The sequence below is a fragment of the Leptomonas pyrrhocoris genome (genome assembly GCF_001293395.1).
Source record: "Leptomonas pyrrhocoris isolate H10 chromosome Unknown, whole genome shotgun sequence".
In the NCBI taxonomy this organism is placed as follows: Eukaryota; Euglenozoa; class Kinetoplastea; order Trypanosomatida; family Trypanosomatidae; genus Leptomonas; species Leptomonas pyrrhocoris.
In genome coordinates this window covers 662,938-690,877 of record NW_015438363.1, presented here as the reverse complement: position 1 = coordinate 690,877, position 27,940 = coordinate 662,938, and the positions used below count along the sequence as shown (strand labels likewise).

General features: G+C 58.4%; 5 protein-coding genes across 5 annotated transcripts; 2 read left to right on the top strand and 3 right to left on the bottom strand.

The window, feature by feature from the left end:
• Window positions 1–41: 41 nt before the first annotated feature.
• ABB37_04405 (putative dynein heavy chain) lies at window positions 42–13,943 on the top strand (the record flags this gene model as incomplete). The annotated part of the gene is made up of 1 exon (XM_015802074.1): window positions 42–13,943. Exon 1 carries the CDS (start codon window positions 543–545, stop codon window positions 13,941–13,943), a length of 13,401 nt encoding a protein of 4,466 aa, XP_015659475.1. The 5' UTR covers window positions 42–542.
• A 552-nt stretch (window positions 13,944–14,495) lies between these two features.
• On the top strand, window positions 14,496–16,984 carry ABB37_04404 (hypothetical protein; the record flags this gene model as incomplete). The annotated part of the gene is made up of 1 exon (XM_015802073.1): window positions 14,496–16,984. The coding sequence occupies exon 1, from the start codon at window positions 14,993–14,995 to the stop codon at window positions 16,982–16,984; it is 1,992 nt and encodes a 663-aa protein (XP_015659474.1). The 5' UTR covers window positions 14,496–14,992.
• A 1,750-nt stretch (window positions 16,985–18,734) lies between these two features.
• Window positions 18,735–20,103, bottom strand: ABB37_04403 (putative mitochondrial hypothetical protein; the record flags this gene model as incomplete). Its single annotated transcript, XM_015802072.1, has 1 exon — window positions 18,735–20,103. The coding sequence occupies exon 1, from the start codon at window positions 19,827–19,829 to the stop codon at window positions 18,735–18,737; it is 1,095 nt and encodes a 364-aa protein (XP_015659473.1). The 5' UTR covers window positions 19,830–20,103.
• A 770-nt stretch (window positions 20,104–20,873) lies between these two features.
• On the bottom strand, window positions 20,874–23,687 carry ABB37_04402 (putative phosphoglycerate kinase; the record flags this gene model as incomplete). The annotated part of the gene is made up of 1 exon (XM_015802071.1): window positions 20,874–23,687. Exon 1 carries the CDS (start codon window positions 23,643–23,645, stop codon window positions 20,874–20,876), a length of 2,772 nt encoding a protein of 923 aa, XP_015659472.1. The 5' UTR covers window positions 23,646–23,687.
• A 2,271-nt stretch (window positions 23,688–25,958) lies between these two features.
• On the bottom strand, window positions 25,959–27,555 carry ABB37_04401 (putative eukaryotic translation release factor; the record flags this gene model as incomplete). Its single annotated transcript, XM_015802070.1, has 1 exon — window positions 25,959–27,555. The coding sequence occupies exon 1, from the start codon at window positions 27,318–27,320 to the stop codon at window positions 25,959–25,961; it is 1,362 nt and encodes a 453-aa protein (XP_015659471.1). The 5' UTR covers window positions 27,321–27,555.
• Between the last annotated feature and the right edge of the window lie 385 nt (window positions 27,556–27,940).

Below are 27,940 nucleotides of genomic sequence, written 5' to 3'. Positions count from 1 at the left end.
ATCTTTGCTGTACCATCGCCTCTTTGTCCTCGGACCGGGCAGTGCAAAGTTCGTTGTTCTCATTTTCACTTTCTTCTTTTACTTGCTAACTTGTCGAGTGTGCAGGCCGTCAGCGCGGGTTAGAGTCACCGTGTGTACAAACGACAGAAAGGGTGGTGCGAAAATACCGGGTTTTTTTTGTTCTTCTTCTCTTGACGGACTCACCGTTGCAGCCAATACGGGACTTCATTCCGAGGTGTAGAGTGAGTACGCTGAGTGTTTACTTTCCTTTGTCTTCGTCTGTCAAGAATCTGTTTGACCAAGGCGAGCTTGGAACGCTGAGGCGAAGTCGTGGCGGGTGTTGCTGCTCCTCTTTCGTTATTTCAATCTTTTTTTCACTCAGCTCCATCTTGCGGGTGCCACGGAGGAAGAGTGGGTGGTGTGGTTTTCTCGTTGCCGTGTTTTCTGTATAGCTCTTCTGTTCTTCTTTGAAATAAACCCCCTTCCTTTCTTTACGATCTGCTCTTCGTTGTGTGCGTGAGACGACGCACACACACACTCGGATGTCAGGTCTTATCTCTGTAGAGTCGCAGCTCGCCAGCACCGCGCAGCGCCACTTCCAGCTGCGATTTGGCAATGTACAGGCTCGCCGCGGCGATGGCTGGCTTCTCCTCGCCTTCTCCCCGCTCGGTGCGGACAGCAAGATTGAAGTGGAGGTGCAGTCGCTGTGCAACGTGCTGGTGCGGGATGTGACAAACAGTCGCACTGCCTCGGTGCACCTCTCTGGCGATGAGCTGGAAACACAGTTTGGAAAGCTGGCCGACAAGAGTGTCTCCTTCGCAAAGCTGCTGCGCGACTCCGGCGTCTCCCTCGGTGTGGACGGCGGGGGAAAGGGCAGCGCCGCCGCTGGGGGGCTGGACGGCATCCCACACACGCCGGGGGTGGCGGAGATGATGGAGGTGCTGTACCACGACGTGGTGGCGGAGCAGAAGCACGGCGCCCTCGCCATCGTCAACTTCCCCTCGTTGTTGTGTCCACACGGCACGCGCTGCGACGTGCAGGTGAAAGGCACCATTTGCATCAAAGCCTTCTCCAGCACCACGTCGTCGATTGTCGCAGACTCGGAACTGGAGATGGCAGTGGACGGCACCAACGTCGACGCCGCGGACGGCGCGAACGTCAGCGAGGACGGCGACGCAAAGAGCGGCGAGAACAACATAGATGAAGGAGACGACGGCGCCTCGAAGAACGGAACCAGCAAGCCCGATCGCGCGAGTCCTTCGAAGTCGGCCGCGAAAACGCTGTGCAACGGTGCAGGCTTCGCGGAGCACTTGAGCTTGGAGGGCTCGATTTTGCAGAATTCGTACAGCGTGTTGAAGCTGCCGGAGGGCGATTTGGCGAAGGTGTGGATCGACACCCGCACCTGGGCCCAGGCGCTCGCGCTGAACGCGGAGAGCGCCGTCGACTCCGCCCTTCCCGCGGCGTGGCGCTCGAAGGCCTTCAACCTTGCCGAGGCGGCGGAGGTGCTGCGCAGGGTGCACCGCACGCTGGCGGACTACTGGAATGAGAACCGTGCCGCCAACGCCGACCGGGTGAAGGTCAACACGCTGTCGCTGCTCAGCACCGTCTCCGGCGATCTGCGCGAGTACCTGCGCAGTCAGATTGAGCTGTATAGCCCGGACTGGCGTGCACCGTGGCGCATGCAGCTGGGAGAGCTGAGAATGTCCGTCGCGCTGTGCAAGCAGTGGAACCAGATTGTCGCACACCTCGTGAAACATGACTGGGTCGGTTGGGAGAGCGGCATGTACCACGACGAGAGCTTTGACATGTTGGCGCAGCGACTGCACCAGGTCCTGCGCATTCGCGACACCCTCGCCAGTGTGACGGTGCTGCAGGAGAAGATACCGGACGGACTGCAGCCGGAGGTGATCTTTGACGGCGTCAGCGCGGTCGATCTGCGCACCGTGTCGTCCGCCACGTGGGAGTCGCGTGTAGCGACCTTTGAGCACGAATGCTCCTTTATGGAGCCGAAGCTGCGAAGTCGGGTTAAGCACCTCTTTCAGAGCCCGGTGACCGACACCGAGCTCCGCACGCTCCAGCAGCACAGCGCGCTCCTGCGCCGCGAAGGCGTTCGCACCGCTGTCGCACGCGAACTCGACGGCGTCGCCGCGTACCTCAAGGAGCAGTTGGACCGCATCTTTGGGCGGTTTGAGAACAACAGCAAGCGCGCATCCACCCCGCTTCAAAAGCTCCGCGCCGCTCGCGGCTGCGTGGCGGAGTGTGTGATGGTGCCCGACGACGCCGGCAAGCTGTTCGGCTCCACGAGCCCTTTGCTGACCGACATCACGAGCCATGCACACGACCTGATTGCGAAGGCGACGAAGGAGGAAACCGCAACAATGGAGCTGTGGTGCTCGTCCATTGAGCTGACAGCCCGCAAGGTGTTGGACCTGCAGGACGCCGTGGTGGTGGCCAAGGTGGAGGACCACAACGACGAACGATACGCCTACCTCCTCACCTGCGCCGTCCATCCCTCGCTGCGTAAGTTCATGCAAGAGGTGCGAAACGTGCGTGCGTGGTTGAGCGACGCGGCCGCTTTTGAGCAGCAGCAGCAACAGCAGCAAGGTGGCATGTTGGGTGAAGGTGGACGCAGCAGCACGGGGACGAGCGCTGGCACCGCTGGCACCGCCCCCTCTTCCCCCTCGGCCGCGTGGTGGCGGCTGAGCAGCTCAACGGAAAGCGCGATCACCGCATGCGAGCACCTTGTCCTGGCGGCGATGCAGACCCAGCAGTGCGTGGCGAACCACAACACTGCCGTGTCCCAAATCCTTCCGTGCACCCGTGCGATGCTGACGTCTGCGATTGAGCGGAGCATGTCTCAGGTCCTCTACGCCGATACGCCGCGGCGCACCGTCACGGCGGCCAACTATCAAGAACTGGAGGGCGTCAACCTGCGTTTTCAGAACTCGATCGAGGCGCTGAGCAGCGCGAACCGACAAGTCCGCCGCTTCCACGAGGAGTTCGGGACGCAGGTGATGAACCTCATGAAGGTGGACCTCACCACCCACATGGAGGAGTGGCGCACGCGGGTGGACGACATGCGCAGTCGCCTGGACGAGTTTCTCGCCACCCAGCACCTGTCTAACTACGACGAGTGGCGGCGGCACTGGGATTGTCAGATTTACAAGGCGTTGGAGTATCAGTACCGTCGTGGGCTGGAGAGCTTGCATGAGGAGATGTCTGAGTTTAAGGTGGAGCTCGTCCTCAAGCAAGGCGCAGTGAACTTCAAGCCCAGCTTTGAGGCGATTCGCGAGGCCTACTACGTGAAGCTGCGCGAGTTTGTCAGCGTGCCGCTGCGCTTCCGTGGGTTGCAGCCGAAGCGGCAGGATGCGAGCTCCGCCTACGAGATTTATCCTCTGATGCCGCTGACCAACAACGACCGCATCGTCACGGTGCATACCAAGGCCATCGAACTCTTCGCGAAGCTGAACCGCGTGCGCAAGGCTTTTCGCTCCCACATTGTCGTGAGTATGTGCGGCCTCAACGGCTCGCCGGACCTCGACTCCGTGGTGGAGGCGTGGATGGCGAAGATGGACGGCCGCTTCGACGGGGGCTTCCGCACCGTAGAGGAGCACCGTGAAAAGATGGGGAAGATCGAGGATGTCATGAAGATCGGCTGCTTCGCCATCAGCACGGTGCCGGTCCGGGCGAGCATTGAGGAACACCTGCACCGCCTCGAGGATGCCCTCCTGAACGGCATGCGCAAGCACATCCAGTCCGCCGTGAATGAAATAGACGACTTTGTCTTCCGTGTATCGAACTTGGTGGAGCGGCAGCCGACGACGATGGACGAGGTGGGCGAGGCGAACAGGCGCTACAACGAGTCGCTGGAGCAGATGAGCGTCTACGAGAAGAAGCTGGACGGCGTGCTGGAGGAGAACAAAGAGCTGCGCAATCACGTCGGCACGTCCATCGAACTCGGCGCGACGCGTGTGCGGTGGGACCACCTGAAGGATGCCATGACCTCGCACACCAAGGTGATGGCCGCCGCGGTGTCGAAGATGCGGGTCTCGCTGAACGGGTTAATTCAGCGCTTTTTGAAGGATGAGCAGCGGTTCGGCGATGGATGGAAGCGGCAGAAGTCGCAGCTGATGCGGGCCTTTGGGGAGAAGGACACAAAGCTGATCCACAAGCTGCTGCCGGCGATGAAGGATCAGCTGAACGACTTGGACGACCTGGACGCACAGGCGAAGGAGCTCGAGTCGAAGTGCGAGTTCTTTGGCCAAGTGAAACCCGTTTTCAGCGTGCTGCTGGACACGAAACGAGATGCGACGGAGACGAGTGCGATGTGGGGTCTTTACGACACCTTCGAAGAACAACTCGAGAAGCTGCGCAACGAGGACTGGCTGACCTTCCGCTCCCACACCTTTCAGTTTGAGGACTTCTGCAAGGAATGGCGTACCACCCTCACCGCGAGGCTCGCCGGGTCGAAGGCGGCGGCGGCGGATGAGAAGGGCAAGTCGTCTTCGTCCAAGGCCGGCAAGCAGGCCGCGGCAGAGAATCCCATTGCCTCCTACCTCCTGAACATGGTCCAGGACTGGGTGGAGGTTGCACCGCTGCTGAAGTTCGTGCGTGGCGATGGGTGGATGACGGAGCACTGGAACGAGATGTTCCGCCTGCTCGACATTCCAAAAGGGACGACGAGCACGAACCTCCACTTTGGCATGATGTTAGACCACTACCAAAACTTGCTGGCGAAGGAGGACGAGCTGAAGCAGCTTCACGCCCGTGCGCAGGGTGAGATTCAGCTTCGCGAAGCCTTGCAGGACATGCGCACGTGGGCGCTCGAGGCGTTTTTCACGTTGACGCCGCCGACAGAGAGCGCCAGCAAGGTGCGCCTCATCACAGACTGGAAGGAGATCATGACGCAGGTCAGCGACAATCAGGCCTTGGTGAACTCACTCAAAGACAGCCCCTTCTTTGCTCACTTCGCCGATGAGGCGGCTGGCTGGGAGGCAAAGCTGGTCTCCCTTTCACTCAGTCTGACGTTGCTGAACAGCATTCAGCGCAAGTGGGCGTACTTAGAGCCGATCTTTGCCCGCGGTGCCCTACCACACGAGCAGGCGCGCTTCAAACGAGTCGACAAGGAGTTTGTCACCATCCTGCGCGAGGTCGAGGCAGACCCGCGAGTCATGTCGCTTGCAAGCCAGATGGACGTGAATGAGCGATTAAAAGGCGTCTTGGAGCAGATCGAGCGCTGCCAGAAGTCGTTGATGGAGTACTTGGAGGCAAAGCGTGGCAAGCAGCCGCGCTTTTACTTTATCAGCGACGAGGACCTTCTAGAGATGCTGGGCCACAGCCAGGACCCATCTGTCATTCAGGCGCACCTGAAGAAGCTGTTTATGGGCATCCACTCCGTCACCTTCAGCCCCGACAACAAAACCCTCACCCACATGATCAGCGCCGACCACGAGGAGGTGGCGCTGCGCACCCCCGTCTCGATCACCAGCAACGACGTGGAGGATTGGCTGCTCGCCCTCGACGCCAGCATGCAGGAGACGCTGCACACGCTGCTGGTCAGCTGCGTCGGCCAAACCGACGCGACGACGCAGGACAGCGTCAGCCGTTACCCCTCGCAGGTGTTGCAGGTGGCGCAGGGCATCCACTTCTCGCGCAAGGTGGAGGAGGCGATCACGACGCAGTCGCTCAAGAAGGTCCTCGCCGAACTGCGGCAGCGGCTGGACGCCCTCACCGCGATGACGGCGGAGTTGGGTGCGGTGGACGTGCTGAAGGCGAAGGCGCTGATTCTCGACACGATCCACAACATCGAGGTGGTCGAGCTGTTGATCACGCGCAACGTGCGCCACGTGGAGGAGTGGTGGTGGAAGAAGCAGCTGCGCTACCGCATGGGTGACGGCAAGGCGAAGCACCGCTGCACGGTGCACATGGCGGACACCACCTTCGACTACACCTACGAGTACCAGGGCAACGCCGCGAAGTTGGTGCACACGCCGCTGACGGACAAGTGCTACCTCGTGCTGACGAAAGGCATGGACCTCGGCTACGGCGGCAACCCCTACGGCCCCGCCGGAACAGGCAAGACGGAGTCGGTCAAGGCGCTGGGCTCCGCCATGGGCCGTCAGGTGCTCGTCTTCAACTGCGATGAGGGCATCGACTTCAAGGCAATGGGACGCATTTTTGTAGGCATTGTGAAGTGCGGCGCGTGGGGCTGCTTCGACGAGTTCAACCGTCTCAAGATCGACCAGCTTTCCGCCATTTCGCAGATGATTCAAGTCATTCAGCAGGCTCTGAAGTCGGGCGAGGCCAACTGCTTGCTGCTCGGTAAGGAGGTAAACGTCAATGCGAACGCCGGCATCTTCGTGACACTGAACCCGGCCGGCAAGGGCTACGGCGGCCGCACGCGGCTGCCCGACAACCTGAAGCAGCTGTTCCGCGAGGTGGCGATGAGCGTGCCGGACAACGAGCTCATCACATCGACAATGCTCTTCTCCGAAGGCTTCACGCACGCCAGGGCGCTTGCCACGAACATCGTCGCACTGTACCGCCTGTGTGGCCAGCTGATGAGCCGCCAGCAGCATTACGACTGGGGCCTGCGCCCGCTGAAGGCAGTGCTGCGGTTGGGCGGTACCCTCGTCCAGCGCTGGAAGAAGGCAAACCCGGGCAAGACGCCGACGCAGAACGATGAGACGGGGTTGGTGCTGCAATCGCTGAACACGAACACGCTCAGCAAATTGACCGCCGATGACGCCCGCGTCTTCCAAGGCCTGCTGCGTGACGTCTTCCCCGGTGTGGAGTCGCGCGAGATCACCTACGACAAGCTCGAGGCGGCGGTGAGTAGCGCGGTGCAGCTGCTCGGGTTGCAGCCCATCGCCTCGCAGCAGAAGAAAGTGCTGCAGCTATACGAGGCCCTGCAGCAGCGCACCGGTGTCGTGCTGGTGGGACCGAGCGGCAGTGGCAAGAGCACCCTCCTGAACATTCTCCGCAAAGCCTTACAGACGATGCACGTCATCGTCCCCCTGCACGTGATGAACCCCAAAGCCATGCCGCGCCGGCGACTCCTTGGGTACATGGACCCCGACACGCGGGAGTGGTACGACGGTGTGCTGACTGCGGCGGCGCGCAGTGTCGTGAAGCAGCCAAAAGAAGCGCGCCCGTGGATCCTGTGCGACGGCGACATCGACCCGGAATGGATCGAGTCCCTCAACTCTGTTTTGGACGACAACAAGCTGCTGACGATGCCGAACGGCGTCCGCATTCAGTTTGGCGCGAACGTCAACTTCATCTTCGAGACGCACAGCTTGGAGTTCGCCTCGCCTGCCACGGTGTCCCGCATGGGTGTGCTCTTCTTCTCCGAGAAAGACGTGCAGCTGGAGGCGGTGGTGGAGTCGGCGATGAAGTGGAAGTCGCTGCATGTGAAGAACGTGATCAAACCGCTCATCCTCAAGTACGTTTTTGCTGCCATTGACGAGACACAGCGGCTGAACGACTTTACGGTACCCGTCACCCGCATGGGCCTGCTGCGCACATCCCTGCTCTACGTGATGAATACCAAGAATGTGCAGGACTTCATCTACTCCCTCGCACGCGGTCTCGGTGCTTGTCTGAAGCCGGAGTCTGCAACGAAGCTTGCGCGGTGGCTCTACTCCACCAGCGGCCAGCAGCCCTGCTCGGAGGCGCGGCCCTTCGACTCGTACTGGCTGGAGTCGCAGAACCGTGCGTTGGAGTTCACAGCCGATCTGTCGACGACCGTGACCCCGACGGAGCTCCTCGCCGGTCGGGCACCAGTCGTGCAGACAATCGAGGTGCAGCGTCTGGTGTCCATGTTCCAGCCGCTCTTAGATGACCCGAAGTGCACGCCGATCTTCGTGGTGGGGCCGGAGGGGTGCGGTAAAGGTGCGCTGCTGGAGCACGTCTTCGCCGCCCGCCCGTCGTTTCGCACCGCAACGATCAACTGCAGTGCGCAGACGAGCTCGACGCACGTCGTGCAGAAGATCGAGCAGATGTGTGTCATGATGAACTCGAACGTTGGCCCGATCTACCGTCCGCGCGAAGGCGAGCGGTTGGTGATCATTCTCAAGAACGTGAACTTGCCTAAGGCGGACCGCTACGGCACCGTAGAGCTGCACTCCTTTCTGCAGCAGCTCATTCTCTACCAGGGCTTCTACAACCAGGATCTGGAGTGGATCGGCACAGACCGCGTGCAGATCGTCGCGAGCATGAACCCAGCCCCGTCGGCGGGCCGCTACTCTGTCACGCCGCGACTGCTGGCGCTGTCAAGCATCATCGGTGTCTCCTACCCGTCCAAAACAAGCCTCCTGCAGGTCTACGCTACCTACTGGTCGCACCTTCTGCGGCAGACAGACATCGGCCAAGGGAAGGACTATGAAAAAGGCACCCAGCTGGCGCAGTTCATGCTGCGGGTGTACGAGAAGGTGCGGCACCAGTTCGAGGGCGAGGAGTACGCACATTTCTCCTTCTGCCCACGCCACCTCACCAAGTGGGTCACAAACGTGCTGCTGTACCACATCGACACCCGCACGACGCTGCCGGCGGTGCTGGCGTACGAGGCCAGTCGCATCTTTGCGGACTGCCTGCCGCGCGCTGAGGACCGTCGCCAAGCGTTGCGCACCTTCGCCGAGCAGCTCGCCGCGATTGGGTACGCCGTCCCGCCGAAGGAGGACCGCTTTGCGACGATGTTTGTGACCTGGTTCGACAAGGACGACGCCGCGGCTGCGACGACGAAGAACGACTCGGACACCGCTGACAACACTGCAGTGATGGATGGCGGTGACCAAGCGGACGGTGCGGCCGCATCGCCGCCGGCCGTGAAAGGCACCCGCCGACTGTTGAAGTTGCAACAGAAGAAGTACGACGACGTCCGCGACGAGGTCAAGCGTGTGCTGCTGCGGTACAGCCGTGAGTTCAAAGAGCTTCATGTTCCCGCCATCCCGGACATTCTTTGCTGGGTGACCTATGTCGACCGCGTCCTTGCGCGACCAGGCGGGCATTTAGTCTTGGTGGGCAGCACCGGTGTTGGCCGCCGCAGCGCTGTCCTGCTAGCCGCCTATCAACAGCGCCGCGAGGTGGTGTCGCTCAACATGACGCAGGATTACGCGCTGAAGCAGTTCCGGCTGGACCTGCGCGGTCTCATCCAACGAGCGACCTCGCAGAACACGCCGATGGTGCTCTTGCTTGAGGAACACAACATTGTCGACGAGGCCTTCTTAGAATACATCAACAGCCTGCTGAGCAGCGGCGAGGTGCCAGGTCTGTTCACGCAGGAGGAGATGGAGACGATGTTCTCTGCGATTCGCGACGACGCCGCCAACGACGGCCATATGGGTGCGATCTACACCTACTTTGTCGAGCGGCTGCAGCGCAACCTCCGCGTGGCACTCTTGATGGACCCACGGCACGAACTCTTTCTCATCCGCCTGCAATCGAACCCCGCCTTGATCAGCCGCTGCGAGTTGCTGTGGATGGGTTCTTGGAGTAGCGAGATGACCAAGACGATCTGCAAGACGGCGCTGAAGGACGAGATCGCGGCGCTGGAGGCGAGCCCGGCCAACAAAGGCTTCTCCGTGCATCGTGAGATCAACGCCATGCACGAGGGCATGGGGGAGCGGTCGACGCCGCACGATGTGCAGGTGCTCATCAACACCTTCCGCGCCATGCTGGCGAGCAAGAGTCACTCGAGCAAGGAGAAGATGGCGCGCTTCGAGGTCGGTCTGGCGAAACTGAAGGAGGCAGAGGAGAGCGTGGAGAAGGTGAAGGAGGACGTCGCATACAAGAAGAAGGACGTGGAAAAGATGCAGAAGGCGGCGGACAAGGCGCTCAACGAAATCCAGACCAGCATGCAGGAGTCGCAGGAGCAGCGCGACGAGGCCGCTGCTCTAGAGGAGCAGCTGAAGGCGGAGCAGAAAGATATCGCAACCAATCGCGGCAAGGTGGAGGAGGAGCTGAGCAGCATCAAGCCGATGATGGAGGCCGCCCGCGACGCCGTGAGCTCCATCCGCAGCGAGCAGCTCAACGAAATCCGTTCCCTCCCCTCCCCACCGGAGGCTATTCGAGTGGTGCTGGAGGGCGTCTTGGCGCTGCTGGGCGTCAACGACGTGTCGTGGCAGTCGATGCGGCAGTTCCTCGGCGAGCGGGGGGCGAAGCAGCGCATTCTTGACTTTGAGGTGAATAACGTGACCGCCGACATCCGCCGCCGCGTCGACAAGCTGCTGCGCGAGCGGGCCGCGTTCTTCAAGCCGGAGACGATCCAACGCGCGTCTGTCGCGGCGGCGCCGATGGCGGAGTGGGTCAAGGCGATGCTGGAGTACTCGACGATTATGGAGCGGATTGCGCCGCTGACGCAGCAGCTGGAGCAGCTGGAGAGCAACCAGAGGGAGGGCGCGGCGAAGCTGGAGCACCTGCAGAAGAAGCTGAAGAAGATCGACGTGAAGGTGAAGGAGCTGCGCGAGGGCTTCTCAGAGAAGTGCAAGGAGGCGGAGCGGCTGCGGGCGAAGCTGAAGGCCGCGGAGGAGGAGCTTGGCAAGGCGAAGGAGCTGCTGGACAAGCTGAGCGGCGAGAAGGATCGCTGGGCTGGAGAGGTGAGGTCGATTGGAGAGGCGAACGACTCCATGCCGAAGCGCGCCCTCGCTGCGGCGGGCTTCTTGACGTACCTCGGTCAGGAGACGGAGAGTGGCCGGCGCCGCTACCTCAAGACGTGGTGCGACCGCCTGAACCTTACGGAGGTGGTGGATGTGACACGCTTCTTGCGCACGGAGGGCGAGCTGCTGCAGTGGAAGTCGGAGGGGCTGCCAGCGGATGACCTGAGCTTGGAGAACGCGGTGGTGATGCTGGACACGGAGCAGACGCCGCTGATTGTCGACCCAGCGAGCAAGGCGGTGGAATGGGTGAAGGAGCACCTAAAGGCGGCGAACGTGGTGGTCGAAGTCATCTCCATGCACGACGAGCGTTTCACTCACACCCTGGAGCTGGCCATTCGCTTTGGCAAGACGCTGCTCGTGACGGAGGTGAGCACCATTGCACCGTTGCTGTACACCGTGCTGCGCCACGACCTCACCTCGGCCGGCTCGAAGCGGGTGGTGCAGGTGGGCAACAAGGCCGTGGAGTGGCAGGACAGCTTCCGCATTCTTCTCTTCTCGCGGCAGTCGGCGGTGAACCTCTCACCGAGCGCCGCGGCGCTCGTGGCGGAGGTGAACTTCTCGGTGACCAGTCTTGGGCTGGAGGGGCAGCTGCTCGGCGTGACGCTGCAGCGCGAGCGCCCCGAGCTGGAGAAGCAGAAGGTCGAGCTACTCAAGAAGGAAGAGGGACTGCAGCTCGAGCTGAACAAGCTAGAGCAGCGCCTCCTGGACGACCTGGCGGACTCGCAAGGTAGCTTGCTGGAGAACACGCAACTGATCAAGTCGCTGAACGAGGTGAAGGTTCAGGCATCGCACATTGAGGAGTCATTGAAGATGTCGCGCGACCTGCAGACGGAGTTGGATGAGAAACGAGAAGTCTACCGACCATTCGCCCACCACGGCGCGACGCTATTCTTTGTCATTCAGGACATGGAGGCGCTCAACCACATGTACCAGTTTGGCATCACCGACTATATTGCCCTCTTCACGCAGGCGTTGACGACCTACAAGGGCAGCAACAACGCAGCTGAAAAGGTCCAGGTGCTCGTGGCCAGCTTTACGAAGACGTGCTTCCACAACGTGGCGCGCGGGCTTCTCAAGAAGGACCGCCTTGTCTTTGGCCTCCACATCTTGCACGTTTTGTGGCCGTCCGCCTTTCCGCAGGATTTATGGGATGCTCTCGTCGGCACCATCACCAACGTGACGGCCGTCGACGACTCGCAGCTGCCGCCGTGGGCGCCGGTGTCGAGCAAGATCAAGTACGCCGGCATCCTCTCCAGCAGCACCGGCAAACTGCTCGTGGAGAAGTGGGAGGTGCGACAGACGCAGAAGTGGACCACTGTCATGCAGTCCCCAGCGCCGGAGCAGGCCCTGCTGGGTGAAGCAAGAGCAGAGCAGCCACGTGCGGCGGGCTTTTCTGACATGGAGCAGCTGCTCTGGATCAACACGTTTCGACCCGATCGAATGGCCGCGGCGTCGCTGCAGATCGTCCTGCGCAAACTGGGGCTCCCGTCGCTCGCTCCGGTGGTGTCCTTGGAGGAAACCATTCTGGGCACCCGCTGCAGCTCTCCGGTTCTCTTGGTCACCTCCAGCGGCGCGGACCCAAGCGTGGAGATACAGGATGTCGCGAACCACCTCGTCGGCAAAGAGCGCTTTGTGCAGATTGCCCTCGGTGGCGGACAGACCGACGCCGCGCTCCAGCAGGTGCGCCGCTGTGCCGCGCAGGGTGACTGGCTGCTCCTCAAGAACCTCCACCTGGTGCTCAGCTGGGCGTCGGTGCTGGAAAACGAGTTGTGCTCGATGCCGGAGCCGAACTCCGACTTCCGCCTCATCATCACCACGGAGCAGCACGACCTGTTCCCGAGTGTGCTGCTGCGCATGTCCAACAAGGTCGCCGTGGAGGCCCCGCCCGGTGTGAAGCAGAATGTGTTGCGCACCTACGGTCTGTGGGACAAGGCGTTCTTGTCCGCGCAGACGCCCATCGGGGCGCGCCTGCTCCTCGGCCTGGCGTGGTTTCACGCGGTGGTGCAGGAGCGCCGCACCTACGTCCCACAAGGGTGGTCGAAGTTCTACGAGTTCTCCCCGGCAGACTTGAAGGCGGCCACCGACGTCCTGACGACGCTGACAAAGCAGCCCGTGCTGGATTGGGTCACCCTCATCGGGTTCCTCGAGAACTGCCTGTACGGCGGTCGCCTGGAGAGCCCGGCTGACGAGATGGTGCTCCAGCTGCTAATTCGCAACTACTTCAACGAAAAGGTTCTGCTTCAGGACCAGGTGCAGCTCTTCCCGGGCCTCACGGCGGCCACGGCCGGACAGCACGACAACGTGGTGCAGTTGTTCCAAAGCAAACTCCCCGACGTCGACCCGCCCGCGCTGCTCTGCCTGTGCAACAACGCCGACCGCACGGTGCAGGAGGAGGTGGCGCACAGCATGCGTGAGTCACTGCGCGAGCTCGGCAAAGAGGAACATACGGCGCAGACAAGCGGGGAGCAGTGGCGGGGGCGACTGAACCCGGTGCTGGAGGTGTGGCGCAGCAGCGGGGTGGCTGCGGTGGGCGTGCCGCCGCTGGTGTCCAGTCAGAACAACGGCGACCCGACCCCAATGGAGGTGTTCTTCATCAGCGAAGTGAATTTGCTGGGTGCCATCATCAAGGACGTGAGGGCGTACTTCGCGACGCTACAGGCGGTTGCGGACGGCACCATCATCCCCGACGTCGAGCTGCGTGCGGAGGCGACGGAGCTGATGAGCGGCCGAATGCCGAGTCGCTGGCTCGATCGCATGGACGGCCCGCACGAGTCGAAGATGTGGTTGGCGCTGCTCACCCGCAAGTATAACACGACCAGCGCGAATTTGAAGCAGCCGCTGAGCCAGTCGGCCCTCTACGACCTGTCGGCCCTGCTCCGCCCGCAAACCTTCTTCAACGCGCTGCGCCAGCACACCGCGCGTGTCAGCCGGTCTCCTCTGGTGGACCTCGTCCTTGTTGCTGCGATGGGGGGCGTGTCGCAGGCTTCGGTCACGGTGAAGATCGCCGCATCGAGTCTGCAGATTCAAGGTGCGGGCATCACGCCCGATGGTCGTCTGACGTCTGTCCAGGCCAACTCGCCCTCGTCGATTCCGCTGCCGGACAACATCACGGTGGGCTGGGTGGACGCCGGCAAGATCGACGCAGCGAAGAGCAGAGCGACGATTCCCGTCTACGCGGATGCGGAGCGGCAGACGTCGATTTTTCCTCTGCAGATTCAATGCGGGAGTGAGGCGGAGATCGTCAAGGCGGCCCTCAACAGCGTGGCGTGCTACCTGGTGAATCTTTGAAGCGGACAGCAAGGCCTTTTTGTTTTTCATTGCCTGTCTTTTGTTGAATCCCCTGTTTTCGTACTGAACTGTCCCTCGGCGGCGGTTATCGATGTACTCGAGTCGTCTTTTTGCGATGCAACTTACCGAGCTGTTTTTTCTTTTCTCTCTTTTTACTCAGCGGCTTTTCGGTACGTTTACGATGTGTATATAGCATGAACACCTCGAGGATTCCTTTTTATGTTTTTACGGCAGAGTGCAGAAGGGTCCTTCGTCTGCTGGCGAAGCACCGCAGTGTTGTGCTCTTCTCTGTTTCGCTAGGCGACCTCGGCTTCTACGGCTTCTTTTGCGTGTGCAGGTCATGCTGTGGCCTTCGCGTTTGACCCCTCCCCCGTTTACTTTCTCTGCGGAAAGACAGCGCGCAAGCCGTGCTTGCGCCTTTCGATGTCGTCGTCTCGAGTCCCATCTGTCGTCGTTGCCCTCACTTCACTTCCTGTTTTTTTTCACTCCGCGTCTTCCTTTCACTTCATCGCCGGCGAATACACATACCCGACACGTTCGTTACTCAACCAAGGAGTTTCAAAGCAACCAAGCGCTGTCACGTGCAACGGGAAGAGGTTGCAGCTGTCATACTCACTCTTGCGCGTACTTCTAGAAGATCAGCGGTATACCACCTAGTTTCTTCTTCTTGAGGCTGGGACTTCGGGTGGTGTTTCCTTTTTTCCCTTTTTTTTTCCTGTTTTTCTTTGTCGCCGCAACACGTCGTGACGCACTTCACGTTGACTGTTGATTTAGCCTTTCCAGCACACACTGGCTGTATCATCTACACACTGTTGTGTCATTCGGTCCTCACCTACGTCGTCTCTTTTTTGTTCCTTCCCACGCGCACCCCGGACACTCTTCTCCCTGCGTGGTTCCTCCACCATCAAAAGAAAAAGAAAAATCATTCTCAGCATTTGCATTGGACGGCTTTTCTCACGTCCTCTCGCCTCTTCGCCTTTCAAGTGCACGTGCTTTGAGAGTTGTCATCCTTCATCTTTTATTGTTTCCTTTTCACGCGAGACACCCTGATGGACTCGTTCGAGGAGTTCAACGACACGCTGCAGACGTGGCTCGCGGCGCATCAGGTGCCAGAGCAGCTGCACCGTCGTCTGTACGAAAAGATCGTAAACAGCATGTTCGACTCCGGCAACCGATTCGCACTGGCGCTTTGGCCGCGCGCCGACGCGGTGCTCGATAGCGACGCGGAGGAGCAGGACGGTGCCGGCGCGAACGGCGCGGGAAGCGGCGCGGCTGTCCCGTCGTCCGTGCTGAGCTACCCGGGTTACTACCTCGTCGCCACCCACGACCTGCCGGCTGAGGACGACGTGTGGCTCGTGGACCACTGCTGCACCTTCCAGCTTCCCACGCTGCGCGATGAGCTGCTGCGCAACGAGGCCCTGCGGACGCGCCTGGAGAAGATTGCGCGGCAGGAGTGTGAGGCGCCATCTCCATTTGCCGAGGCAAGTGCGGAAGGAAATGAAAGCCGTGTAGATCATCTGATTGCGGGCCTGTGGCCCTACGTAGGGAGCTACGACCTGATGAATCCGCGCAACGACGACGTCGAGCCGCACTACTGGTTCGTACCCGATGAGATCGGCAGTGCTCTCTACACCACCTTCGACGACGAGGAGACAAACGTGAAGATGGTGACGCTGCCCTTCTACTTCGCGTCGCAGCAGTGCGTCTTCTCCTTCTTCTGGATCACGGCACCGGTGGAGGCTGGCACAGTGCTCGCCCGCCACCCGCACCACCGCTTCGAACCGTATTGCGGAGAGGCGGTGTCGCGGGTGCTGTACGAGTCCTGGTCCGGTGAACCGCCCAAGGCGGAGGTGATTCAGAAGTGCCGCGAGGCGTGGCAGAACCACTACCGCGAGCAGGCGTACGTCTCGGCGCAGCGGAGCGTGCAAAACCAACTGACGAGCGCCGCAATGATCGAACTGCGGCAGCAACAGCGAAGCGTCGTCGAGCCAACGTACGCCCCTCTGCGGCTCACGATGTCAAATGAAAGTGGTGACGGCCAGAGTCCATCCGGAAAGCTGCCGGTGTACGTGAGTCACCGAGGCGTGGCTGGCGCGCTCAGTACGTCCGCTGCCTTTCAAGGGGACGCAGCTCCCTTTCAAATGGTGTCCCTCCCCAGCGAGGCGGCGGTTGTGTGGATGACGAATCACGTCTTCCGCAGCATGACCGACTTCAGCCACGCGAGCTTTGTGGTGCACTTGCCCGAGCACGAGCAGCTCACCAACGCACGCAACCTCGCCGCGCTGGAGCAGCACACAGTGGGCAAGACACCGCTTGTGCTGGAGCGGCTGGATGGCGTCTCGCAGCTGTCCGAGCTGATCGGGTGTGCCGTCGAGGAGGGCGTCGTGGGGGACTCCGTGTGGGAGCTGGTGGGCGAAGACGGGCGTCGTGTGTGGGGCCCAGTGACGCTGCACGGCTGGCCCCGCGTGCGGGAGATGCTGCGCGTTGCAGAGGTGGGACCGCTGTGCCTTGTGCGTGCCATCGACGCGGAGGCCCTGACGCTCTCGCCGGGCTCGCGCATGCTCGTGCACGTTCCCCTCATCGTGCGGTCCTGGCGTTCGGCGGAGACGGGGCTGGAGGCCTACGTGCATGCATACAACTGGGTCTCGCTTCTCCCCACCTCCGGCCCCATCACCACCGCGGCGGAGTCCGCGTGCGAATGCTGTTCCGCGGCGGCGTTGAAGGGCCAATTGGCCGCGCTCACGAACTGCACAGACGTCTGGGAGAAGGAGGTGCTTCCCGTCGTCTCCCACACGCTGCGCGACGTCCTCGCCGCGGTGGCGCCGATACAGGGCCTGGAGCACAGCCGCCTCGGTGCCGTACTGGACGCGCAGTTTCAGCTGGTGATGTCGGGTGACGGGACCTCACCGGTGATGCCGGTGCTCGTGGGCTTCAGCGAGCACCTGAACTACAACGTAGTGTTGCAGCAGTGTCCGTCATTCTTCGCCGATGCGCTGAATACCTTGTGCTTCCGCGGTGTGCAGAACGTGCTGAAGCTATAACACGCAGTCGTCAACTCATTTTTAGTTTAAATGCCCTGTGCTTTTTGCCAGCTCTCTATTTGTCAAAGGAAAGCGAAGCGTTCTTCTCGTGGGTGGACCGCGATCAGTCTCATCACACCCTCCGTCCAACAAAATGGAGGGGAAGGAAAACGATGCATCCATAATGAGGTGCAGCATTCGTTGCCCCGCAACTTTTCTTTTTGCGGCGCTTTAGCCGTGGCCCGTTGTTTCCGCCGGTTTTCATTTTGTTCTTCCGCCTTCTCCCCGTCTCTCCTCCCCGGGCGCGCGTTGGGCGGCGGCCGCGCCGCATGCCGCATGCCCCAGAGCCGGAAAGCCCCCGGGCCCGGCGAAAACACAGCGCAGGGAAAAACACAAACGAAAAAAGGCATCAGAGGAAGAAGCAGCAGGAAATAATAAGGAAGAGGGGGGAGGGCGGAGGGAGGGAGCGTAGGCGGCGACGAAGAGGCACATCCGCACTTGCCGCGAAAAAGGCGGCGCGGAGAACACCACGAGGCCCCGAATCCCGTGGCAGCGCAACCCATCGCACTCGAACAGCATCACCTCACTAATTGTACGTCGCCACCGCCCTATTCTCCCCGCTTGTCTTTTCGGCGGTGCTCTGCGTGTGCTACAAAAGAGCACACAAACAGGCGCCGATTACTTTTTGCTGTGGGTTTTTGGTTCTCATTTTTTTAATTGTTTTACTAGTTGCTTGTCCAGCAAAAACAAAGGGGTACATCGACGCAAGCCAAGTCGAGGGGATCGCAAACATTTATCGTTGTCCTCGTGCAACACATCGACAAGAGAAAAATAATAATAATAACACGGAAATAGACGTGCGTGGTACTTGCACATCTCAATGATCGTAGCCGAGGCGCGGAACGTGTCAGTGCATTCCGACCTGCGCGCTCGCCTTGTGCCGCTAAGGCGCCTCGAAGAAAAAAGTAAAAACGAGAGGCCTGTACACACAAGAAGTGGGGTCCGCAACGCACGGCACTCAGCCGCGGACAATGAAGCTGCCGATCAGAGGAGATGCATTTAGGGGAGCGCGTAGTGAACAAACAGCAAAACAAAGATGAAGGGAACGTAGGCACTGACATCATCAATGCGGCCCTTGGTATGAATCGGAGGAAGACAAGCACACACAGATACAAGAAAAGTGTTGAGGAACATAATAAACAAAATCTGAAGAGGTTGAACAAGCATTTAGTATATTTTCTTTCTTCTCACCGGACGAAAAGACTGTGGTTGCTCTAGGAGAGAAGTTCCCCGTCGTGTGTATCGGTGGAAATATATCGTCAAGACCACATCCCATATAGAAAAAGAAAGAACTTTTTGTTTCTCGTTTCGTGGCCTCCTTGGATCTCACGCTATCACGAACTGGGGAAAAGAAAGGGAAAATCATTTGCAGCAACACCGCAACAACAAACGAAACGCGTTATTGCTCTACAGAGAGAAAAACAAAAACAAAAACATCAACGAAGAAGCGAGAAAACATGGGAAAATAAAAGGCGAAGAACAAGAAAAAAAAAGGCTGCCAATCGCGTGCAACTCACTGATACACACATCTGTACACAAACCCATGCCCGTGCACGTTCCTTGGATGCGCAGTACGTGCGGTTCCGCCAGAGAAAAAGAAAGGGAAGAACTATTCCCCGGAGCGTGTGGCATGGAAAAATGAAGAAACACAAGACGCATGGGTGGTTGCTAACTGGCCGAAAATGGCATCAGCGCCCTTCGCCTTCGATGCTTAATCTGTGGTCTCACTAAGTGGGTTCCGACCAGGCGTCTCTTCGGGGTAATGCATGCCGTTGCCTCCGTCGGCCTTGGGCTGCTCCTCCGCCGGATAAAAATCATCTTGCTTGCCCCGTTGCTCGGATGGGTAGCCAGCGTCGTTGCCGCGCTTCGGCTGCTCCTCCGACGGGTATGAGCCGCTTTCCTTGCCGTTAAACGCCGGTGGCTGCTCTTCGTTTGGGTAGCCGTTGCCGTTGATCTTGTCCTTCTTTGGGTAGGAGTCATCGCCAGCAGAGCGCGCACTCGCGTTCGACGCGGAGTTGCGGCTCTTGTCCTTGTTGGGGTGGGAGTTGTCGCCTCCAGAACGGGCACTCACGGTCGACGCGGTGGAACGGGCTTGCGCCTGCTTCTTGAGCTTGTCCATGCTGGACATCTTCTGCGAGCCTGAGCCGTTCGTGTCGGTGCGGTAGCTGTTCATGGTTGCCTCCAGCTGCCCACAGAAGGACGCTGTGCAGTGCAGGTAGTTGTTCAGCGAGCGCAGCAGCAGGCTGTCCGTGGTCTTCTGCAGGGCCTCGATCTCCTGGCCGAACTCGGACCGCCTCGCCTCGAACACCTCCTTCGTCTTCTCACGCTTGAGCACATTCTTCTGGTAGTCCTTGCTCTCCGTCAGCGGCTTATCTTTCTTGGAGTACGACTTCTCCTTCTGGTCCAGGCTGTAGCGCACCGTGTCGTACTCCTTCTGCCGAGCCTTGACATCCTTGTAGCTCTTCATGGCGTGCTTCAGGCCCTGCTTGATGGGCTCCATAGCCGCCGTGGTTCCACCGTGAATCTCGCTGTTGAAGGTCTCAAAGCCGCCCTTGTCCTTCAGGTCACGCATGCCGTCGCGGAACTCCCGCACCGGTCCGCTCACCTCCTTGCTGCACGTTTGCGCAACGTTGCCGTAGACCTGGCCCACCTGATCAAAGGCGGTCAGCAGATTGCGGTACGCGTTCATCGTCGAGGTCAGCGCCTCGTTGAACTTCTTCATGCACTTGTCGAGATCCGTCAGATAGGCACCGTGCAGGTTGAGGTCCGTGTCGACCGTCTCCGGGGCGCTGCCACACAACGGCATTTTTTTTTTTTCAAGATCCTCTCCTTCTTCTTTTGTCTTGGGTGAGTTGTTATGCCGAGAGGTGGGCGTAAACTGCCAAAGCGAAGAACGTCAAACGCAGAGGTTGGGTCGGCTTGCTGGGCAAATCGCGAAACGGAGGCGCCCCCCAAAAGAATGAACAACGATGATTGTAATGTGAAAGTAAACTTGGATGGATGTATAACAAAGGAAACGCAAAAGAAAAAATGAGATGACGTGAAATGGAGAAGAATCTGCGGAAGGTTTTTTTTTTCCTTTGGAGGGAGAAATGCGTAACAGCGACAGAAAGGTAAGAGAAAAAGAGGGAGGGCGGATGCGTGAAAAGCGGTGGGCATGAGAAGACAGGAGAGCGCAACTGCAGTTGAAAGAGGAGTGGCGTGCCAGTAAGAAAATACAAGAAGAACACCACACAACGCTGGCGGTTCCCATGTTGCTTTGCCGTATTGTGAACACAGAAGTGCCGTCTGCGAACTGCGTTTATTGAGGCCGTCGTGACCGCGTTGCCAATCGCCATTATGAAAAACAATCTTTTGTTGTTGTGGTTTCGTTGGTCCAAAGTCTTTTGATAGTTGCGCAAGGACACTGCGATGGCAGAAAAAAAAAGCAAGAAGAGAAAAGAGAAGAGATCAGACTCCACTAACACGCTCGTACAACTCCACACACACCCACACAGAAGAAAGTTAGATGTATATTTATGGAGAGGTATAACAATTACGTCGATGGCTTAAAAAGAAACGGAGAGAAAAATAAATAAAAAACCAACGTTCGCAGGGGATCGTCATTGAAGGCCGACACACGCAGTTACAGAAGCTCTTGCACGCCAACACGACCACAGCAAAAAGTAACAACACCGACAGGAAAACTATCTGCCCTACGCACAGTGGCAAGCCGCAACGAGTGCCATACCGCACAACCAGTACACCGAGTAGTTACAAACAAGCAAACAACACCAGCGACAAGAGCCCGAGCCAATCAAGTTCCTCTCCTCTTCCTTTCCAGTAAACCTTGTGCGTCGAGCGGCCTCTCTTACGCCAGACTCAGCACCTTCAAGCAGTTGTGCACCGAACAGCGCAGCAGCACGGAGAGTACCTGCTTCACCTCGTAGGCCTTAAAGGCGTCCGTCTTCCAGAAGCGGCTCGCCGTCGGTTGGGTGTAGATGAAGTTGCGTTGGTAAATCACAGGAAAAATAATCACGCCGAGCAGGGCCTTGACGACGGCCATCAACGCCAGCTGCGTCACACGACCCATTGGCCGCTGCCGGCGACGCTCGTAACGGTCCTGCAGGCTCAGCATGTACTTGTACGCCGTGGCCGGCGCGACGCTGACTACCGCGCCGCACACCGCCTCCTCCAGCACCATCTTGAAGTTGATGTCGCAGTACATAATGCCGTAGCTCCACACACGCAGCGGCGACACGGCCATGGCGCTCACAACGGCCGCCACCGCTGGACTGTGCATCCAGCTGACGATGTAGTGGTAGAGGAAGTTGCGCAGGACCGCCACGGCGATGTTGCAAGGCAAGTACTGGTGATACTGGAGACGCTGCAGCAGGCCGCCGTAGAGCACGCTCGGTGTTCCGACGAGTGCCTCCGGCTCGATGTTGGGCGTCTTCGGCACATACGGCGTAAACCGCATCGTCAGCTTCTGCAGCGCCACCGCGATGATGACGTCCTGCACAACATCCTCCCACAACGCCGTGTTGCGGGGGATGGTGCACGGCAGCGGCACGCGGGTGCGGCAGCTGTTCCGCCACGCCACCTGTGTCGGCGTCTGCTGGTTGTAGTAATCGACGTTGACGATCTGGCGCAACGGCTCGGAGATGTTCTGGAAGAGCTGGATGGCGAGGTCGGGGTACCCGTTCAAGAGGTCGTTCAGCACAAAGAAGGAGAGGTGGTACGTCACGGTGTCCGGCAGCGCCGCCCGCACCGTCTCCATCGACTGCGCCTGCGTAATGAACTCGTACATGCCGACGGTTTGCCCCTTGCCGACGTAGCGAGACGGCGTGGAGCTGTAGTCCTCGCCGTAGTGCGCCACGAGCCCGCCACGCGCGACCAGGTACATGCACGTATGGCGGTCGCCGCGGTGGAAGAGGAAGTCGCCTTCGCCGTGGACGCGACGCACGAACTTGCGGGCCACAGTGCGCAGCTGATGCGAGTTGCAGCCCGCAAAGAGGGGCAGCGACCGCAGCAGCTCATTCACGGAGATGTACATCTTCGGGTCTACCGGGGGCGCTACGTCGGTGAGGGACTCGATGCCGGGCAGCGAGCCGCCCATGAGGAACTCGAGCGACGCGAGGCCACCGCCCGAGACGTGAAAGACCTTGTCGGCGATGCCCAAATCCAGTGCGGTCAGCGCCGTGTGCTGACCGGCGAGCATTGCAATAATGTCGGTGCTGGCCAGCCGCGTGGCGAAGCTTTCGGTGCCCTTGCAAAAGCCTTTGCCATACCAGCCAATCATGCCCGTCCAGAAGAGCGTGCGGCACCCACGCAAACTGCGCATGAAAAGGTTCACCGTCTCCACGCCGCAATCCACGCTGTACATGTCCGGCGGCACCGACGGCGACGGCACCTCGACAATCTTCGCCTTCTCTTTCCCCTCCGTGTCGTCGTAGGGCCGGATGTCTGGATCCGCTACAGCGAGGTGGTCGATGGGCAGCACCACATCGACGTTGTTCTCCTCGCAGATTTGGAGAATCTCCGCCGCGTACTGCGAGCAGGTCCGCGTCGTGGGGAGACACTCCCGGCCCGCTAACGAGTTATTTAGCGGAGTCGTGACCACGCTGATGCGCAGCTCCTTCTCACCTGTTTCGTATCCCCGTCCGGCCTGCGCGCCACGCGCCACCAGAAAAGGAAACGCCACCGCACCCGCAATGAGAATGCGGTCGACCCGCTCGGCCAAATTGCGGATGAGCCGCATCTTGCGCACGATATCGCTGCCACCGACCATCACCGCCAGCGGGTGCGACGGGTGACTCAGAAACTTCGAGTAGAACGCCAGCTCCCGCTCCATCGACAGCCCGGCGGCGCCATGCAGCTGCAGCTTTGGCAGCTCCACATTGCTCGCCAGCGTGCGGTGCGAGGTGCCGAAGGAATCGTTGATGAAGACGTCGATCTCGGCGGCTAGCACCTCGGCCATCGCAATGCGCTCCTCCGCGACGGTCGCGATTTCGTTGCGGTAAAACCGGTAGTTCTCGAGAACGACGATGGTGCCCGGCTGCATCTGAATCGTCGGTGGACGCATGCAGTCCGGGGCGAAGGTGACCTGCACGCCTGGGAAGTGCTGCTGCAGCGCCGCCACAAACGGAAACGTTGTGCAGGAGACGAAGTCCTGATTCGGGTACGCGGCGCGGAGCACGGCAGACTTCTGTTCGTTGCTTAAGGTGCCAAAGAGCGATGTCTTACCCGTGTTGGGGGCCTGATGGTAGCCGGGGGCACTCGCCGGGGACGGGGTAAAGTCCAGTCCGGGAACACGAGAAAGCAGCTTCACCTTTTCCGCCGGTGTGAGCGAGGAGAAGAAGTTCGTGTAGCCGAGACCATCTTCCCTGCGGAACGCCTCCAAGGCGGCTTCCCGCTCCTTGCGCGACAGGTTCAGCGTGATGCCGGGGAGTGGCCCGAAAGACGCCGCAACGACGACGATGGCGTGCTTCTTCAGCAGGTAGGAGATGGTGCCGATGGTGGCGTGGAGGTCGGCGGAGTCATGGAGAATGTTCTGTGGGTCTACCAGGAGCAACGCACGTTTGTTGCGGATCGGGTAGATGTCGTACACCGTGTGTTTCGAGCCCAAGTAGCCAAGCGGCATCTTCGCGGTACCAAAAGAGCAGGCGGATGAACAACAACGACTACAAGAACGACGGGAGACGAGTAAATAAATAATTGATGGTAGTGAGTAACTAAGGTGCTACACAAAACACAAAACAATAGAGAAGAGTATTATATGTGACAAATCGTGAAGCTCAGAATTCTGCTTCTCCTAGCTTTGGTGGTTGCTACAATTTCTTAATGCTCTTTTGTGACAACGAAGTCCTACTGTACTCCTAGTAGTTTTTGGTTGTTGTTTTTTAAAACTCTGCTCGAAACGTGTTTATACACCACCGAGCTGTGCGTTCAACAAGAAGAAAAGGAAGACGATTACCCTCAATGGTGGACGGGAAGCGACGACAAACGGTTGCGAACGGGAGAAACAAAACTCCTTTGAAGAGCGTCGTTCGCGCTTCTCTACAAAAAAAAAAAAGAATAATAATAGAAGGCGAGGGCGTTAATGTATCGGCACGCAGCGGCGAACAGAGAGAAGAAAGAAAAAAGATCGGGGTTTTTTTTTTGAGTTGCGCCTCACGAAGGAGAAGAAGCCTTAAAAACAAAGAACAACGACAGCAGCGGGAGTTGTTTTCGGCCTCAGCCAATCACCACAGCGCACGAGTCAAAGTTAGGGGTAGGAAAAGTATGTATGTATCGGATTAGAAACAATCAAGAATAGAAATCGAAGTACGCAGCTGCGGAGAGCAGTCGTCTATTTCCTATGTGCCTAAGAAAGTAAGAACGATAGCCGTTTGCGATGTACGGAGAGAGCCTCAAGCGATTACTTGAATGCCTGAAGAAACACAGAAGGCTTTTCTTCTGTTTGTTTTGAGTGAACAAGAAAACAAAGCAAAAACAGAACAATATCAACTCATCAATAATGATGATATTCGTTTGCGAGCAGCCCTGCGTGGCGGTGAGCAGCGAAGGGACCGCGACCGACAAAAGAAAAGGGGGAGCAAACACAACAACCAAAGAAGATCAGTATATCGTGGAGACGCCACCACCACCGCAGCAAACAACAACAAGAAACAAACAGGAAAAGAAAAACAAGTTGTACCTATTGAAAGCAGTAAGCCAGTTGTCCAAAGCTAACAGTCGACTGTTCGCAGCTGTTCTCTTTTCGTGGATGACACGGGTGCTTTTGGAAAACGTTTATGCACGCAAAAAACAGTATGTTTAGCGAGTGAATGGAGATTGAATAACGAAAGAGAAGTGGAGGAAAGAAATGGAGGTAAACGGGAGAAGACAACGATACATGGATGTTTTCAAGAAGTAAACGTAATGATAGACAAGCGTCGTGCGTTGAAGGGGCGGAGAACGATTGCCTTTCACAGGGGGCGAGGTGAAAACAAGAGAGAAAATAAACGATTATTGCCCAACAATTTGCGTACGCAAGAAAGAGCGCTAAAAAAAAGGGTGTGTGTGTGTGTGGGGGGGGGGGAAGGCTGTACACCAGAATCCAGCTAGCGTCATCCCCGTGCGCCGCCTCTTTCATCTTTGAGTGGGCAACTCAGTTGGCTTCCCAAACCACCAGAGCAGTCGTCTTTCTCTCCTCATCCTTTTTTTTTTGCCACACACTCTTCGCGATTAGCGTGTGTGAAACACAGAAGTTGACAACACACTTCAGCCCGTTTATCTTTTTATTACGGTAATTAGCACAAAACTCAAAACGGAAAGGAAAAACAAAAAACATCTTATTTAACATACTTAGTAGCGAGGTAGACGAAGAAGAGAAACATCCACAACAACAGGAACTCACAGTTTGCGGCGTCGACGAAACGCATAAGGGGGAAAAAGCAGACGGCGGGAGTCAGCAAGTGGGAGCGTCGAGAAGACACGATAACAGAGAGTCTAGCGATGTCGCAAGGTGCAGCGTGCCGCGCGCATTCACCACGATCAAGGTGATGCCAAAGGCAGGCGGTGACGAGAACCGCCAGACTCCCTTCCGACTCCTTCGCATCCTTCTCACCACTTGCCATGCCGACTCGCTGTTCGCGTGTGCACGTCAAAATGAAGCATCTTTTCTCCGGACCCCTCGCACAACGCCCAGGGCGCTGAGTTACAAAGGAAAAGAACGCGAAACAAACCAAGTAGAATAATCAATAATAATCACACGCAAACACAAACCAAAGCAAAACTCAAAGGCCTACGAAGGAGACAATCGAAGGACAGAAAAGAAAAAGCGGGGACGTCTGACGGCTGCAACGCGACGCTTAAGTATGGAAAAGTTCATTTTAGTAATGTCGCCCTCCGTGTTCCAATGCGCGCGACTATAACACAAACGGCACACTCGGTGTGCGTGTTTTTTCTTCTGTTACATAAAGTCGTCATCGAAGTCAAAGTCTTCGTTGTTCTCCTTGACCTTCTCCGCCTCGTCCACGTGCTTGTCGTGATCGCGCAGCGCCATCACGTCCATCTTGTAGCGTAGAATGCCACCTATGCCACCGAAGCCGCGGACGAGCTGCGTGCCTTCCTGACTGCGGTCGCTGATTAGCTCCAGCGTGCAGCCGAACTTTTGGTAGTTCAGCGTCAGCCACTCCACGAAGTTCTCCGATTCGATCTCGTTCTGCGTCTTGCCAGCTTCGTGGACGTGAATGTTCTTCTTCTCCGCCTCCGCCTCCGTGAGCAGGTGCACCTCCTGCGTCTCATCCTCGTTGCCCTTGCTCTTTGTAACGACGTAGCGGTTCACGGCTAAGTCCTCGAAGCAGATGAGCGTCTCGACCGCACCCGCCTCGAGGCAGCGCATCGAGTCGTTCACGCCGAAGCAGTACTGCTGGGTGTCCATGGCGATCTGGTCGAAGAAGGTCTGCAGCAGCTTCTTCTCTTGCACCAGCTTCACGCCGGAGAGGGCGTCCGCGGAGAGGTCGATGGCCTGGTTCAGCCCAACATCGCCGGGGTGTGCCACGTCCACAATCTTCACTACCACCTCCTTCAGGCGAGGGTCGAAGAGGTCGGACAGAAAGAGCACCTCCTTAAAGTCGGCGGACCCGGCCAGCACCAGACCACGCACGTTCGGGCGGTCATTGGTGATGAAGTAGCTCACGGCGGCCTCCGCCACCTTGCGCACGTAGTTGTGACGCCGCTCCATGCGGATACGGCCGAAACGGTTCTTACTCTGACCACCACGGCCGTGCTTCTTCGGCAGCTCCACCGTGAAGGAGCCGAGCTTCTCCTTCACGTCACCGCAGACCGTCGCGAAGGTCGAGCCGCTACCGTCCATGATGATGAAGCCGAACTTGTCATCCGACTCTAGCATGCGGTGCAGCTCCTCTGTGTGAAATTTGTTGTCGCACAGGTAGAGGGAGCGGCTGACCGCCTTGAAGGGCTCGAAGTCCATCGTCACCTTCTTCTCTTTGTTGTCCTCGGTGAGCACCGTACCGGAGTAGAGCAGCAGACCATTTGCCGGGACCCGCGGAATAATCTTGAGACGACCCAGCGCTGCCGTAATCGCGCTCTGCACACTCAGTTTGTTTGTGTGGGACTTAATGTTCGACGCGGTGCCGTACTCCGTGTTCAGCTTGGCCACCATACCGGAGATGGACTCCTTCGGTGTCATATATACGCTGATCACACTCGTGCCCATACCGCGCGCCGACTCCAACTTCTGGATGAGCTTCTTTACCTTGTAGCGCTCAATCGTCTTCTCCGACTCACTGAGCTCGCGGTCGCCAGACATCTTTGCGTGATGCACAAGGTGTTGTAATCGGAAAGGCGAAGCAGCAACGACAAAAGATGCGACCAACAACGCAGAGGTAGCTGGAAAGGAGGAAGCAAGAAAATACGCAGCGATCCAGATGGGAGAGCGCGAGCAGCGTGTATGTTGCGGTTCACACGACAGAAGGGAAAAGAAAAGTCTGGTGCTAGCAGCGTTAGGTTTAGTTGTATAACAAAGAAAAAAAAAACGCGTGACTGACGAAGCGCAAACGATGGAGAAGGGTGATGACACGAGAGGAAGAAGAAAGGCCGAAGGTATAGTTATTAGCAAATAGGAAGCAGCCACTACATCAGCTAATCGGAGGATGGGGAGGAGTCCCTCAAAGTCCATTTTTTTAAGCCTTGCCTTTCTTCTGTGCTGAGCACGGCGGAAATACGCACAAGGGCACGATTCCTGCTCTATCTTCTTGTCAACGTCACCGGTAAAACAATGTGCCACAGAACATCGACGTGCACGCGCATTCACACACCGAAACTCAAAGCGACAACGCCGCTCTTCACAGAACAAACGGGCAGCACTCGTTTCTCTCTCTCTCTCTCTCTCTATATATATATATATATATATATATATATATATATAGT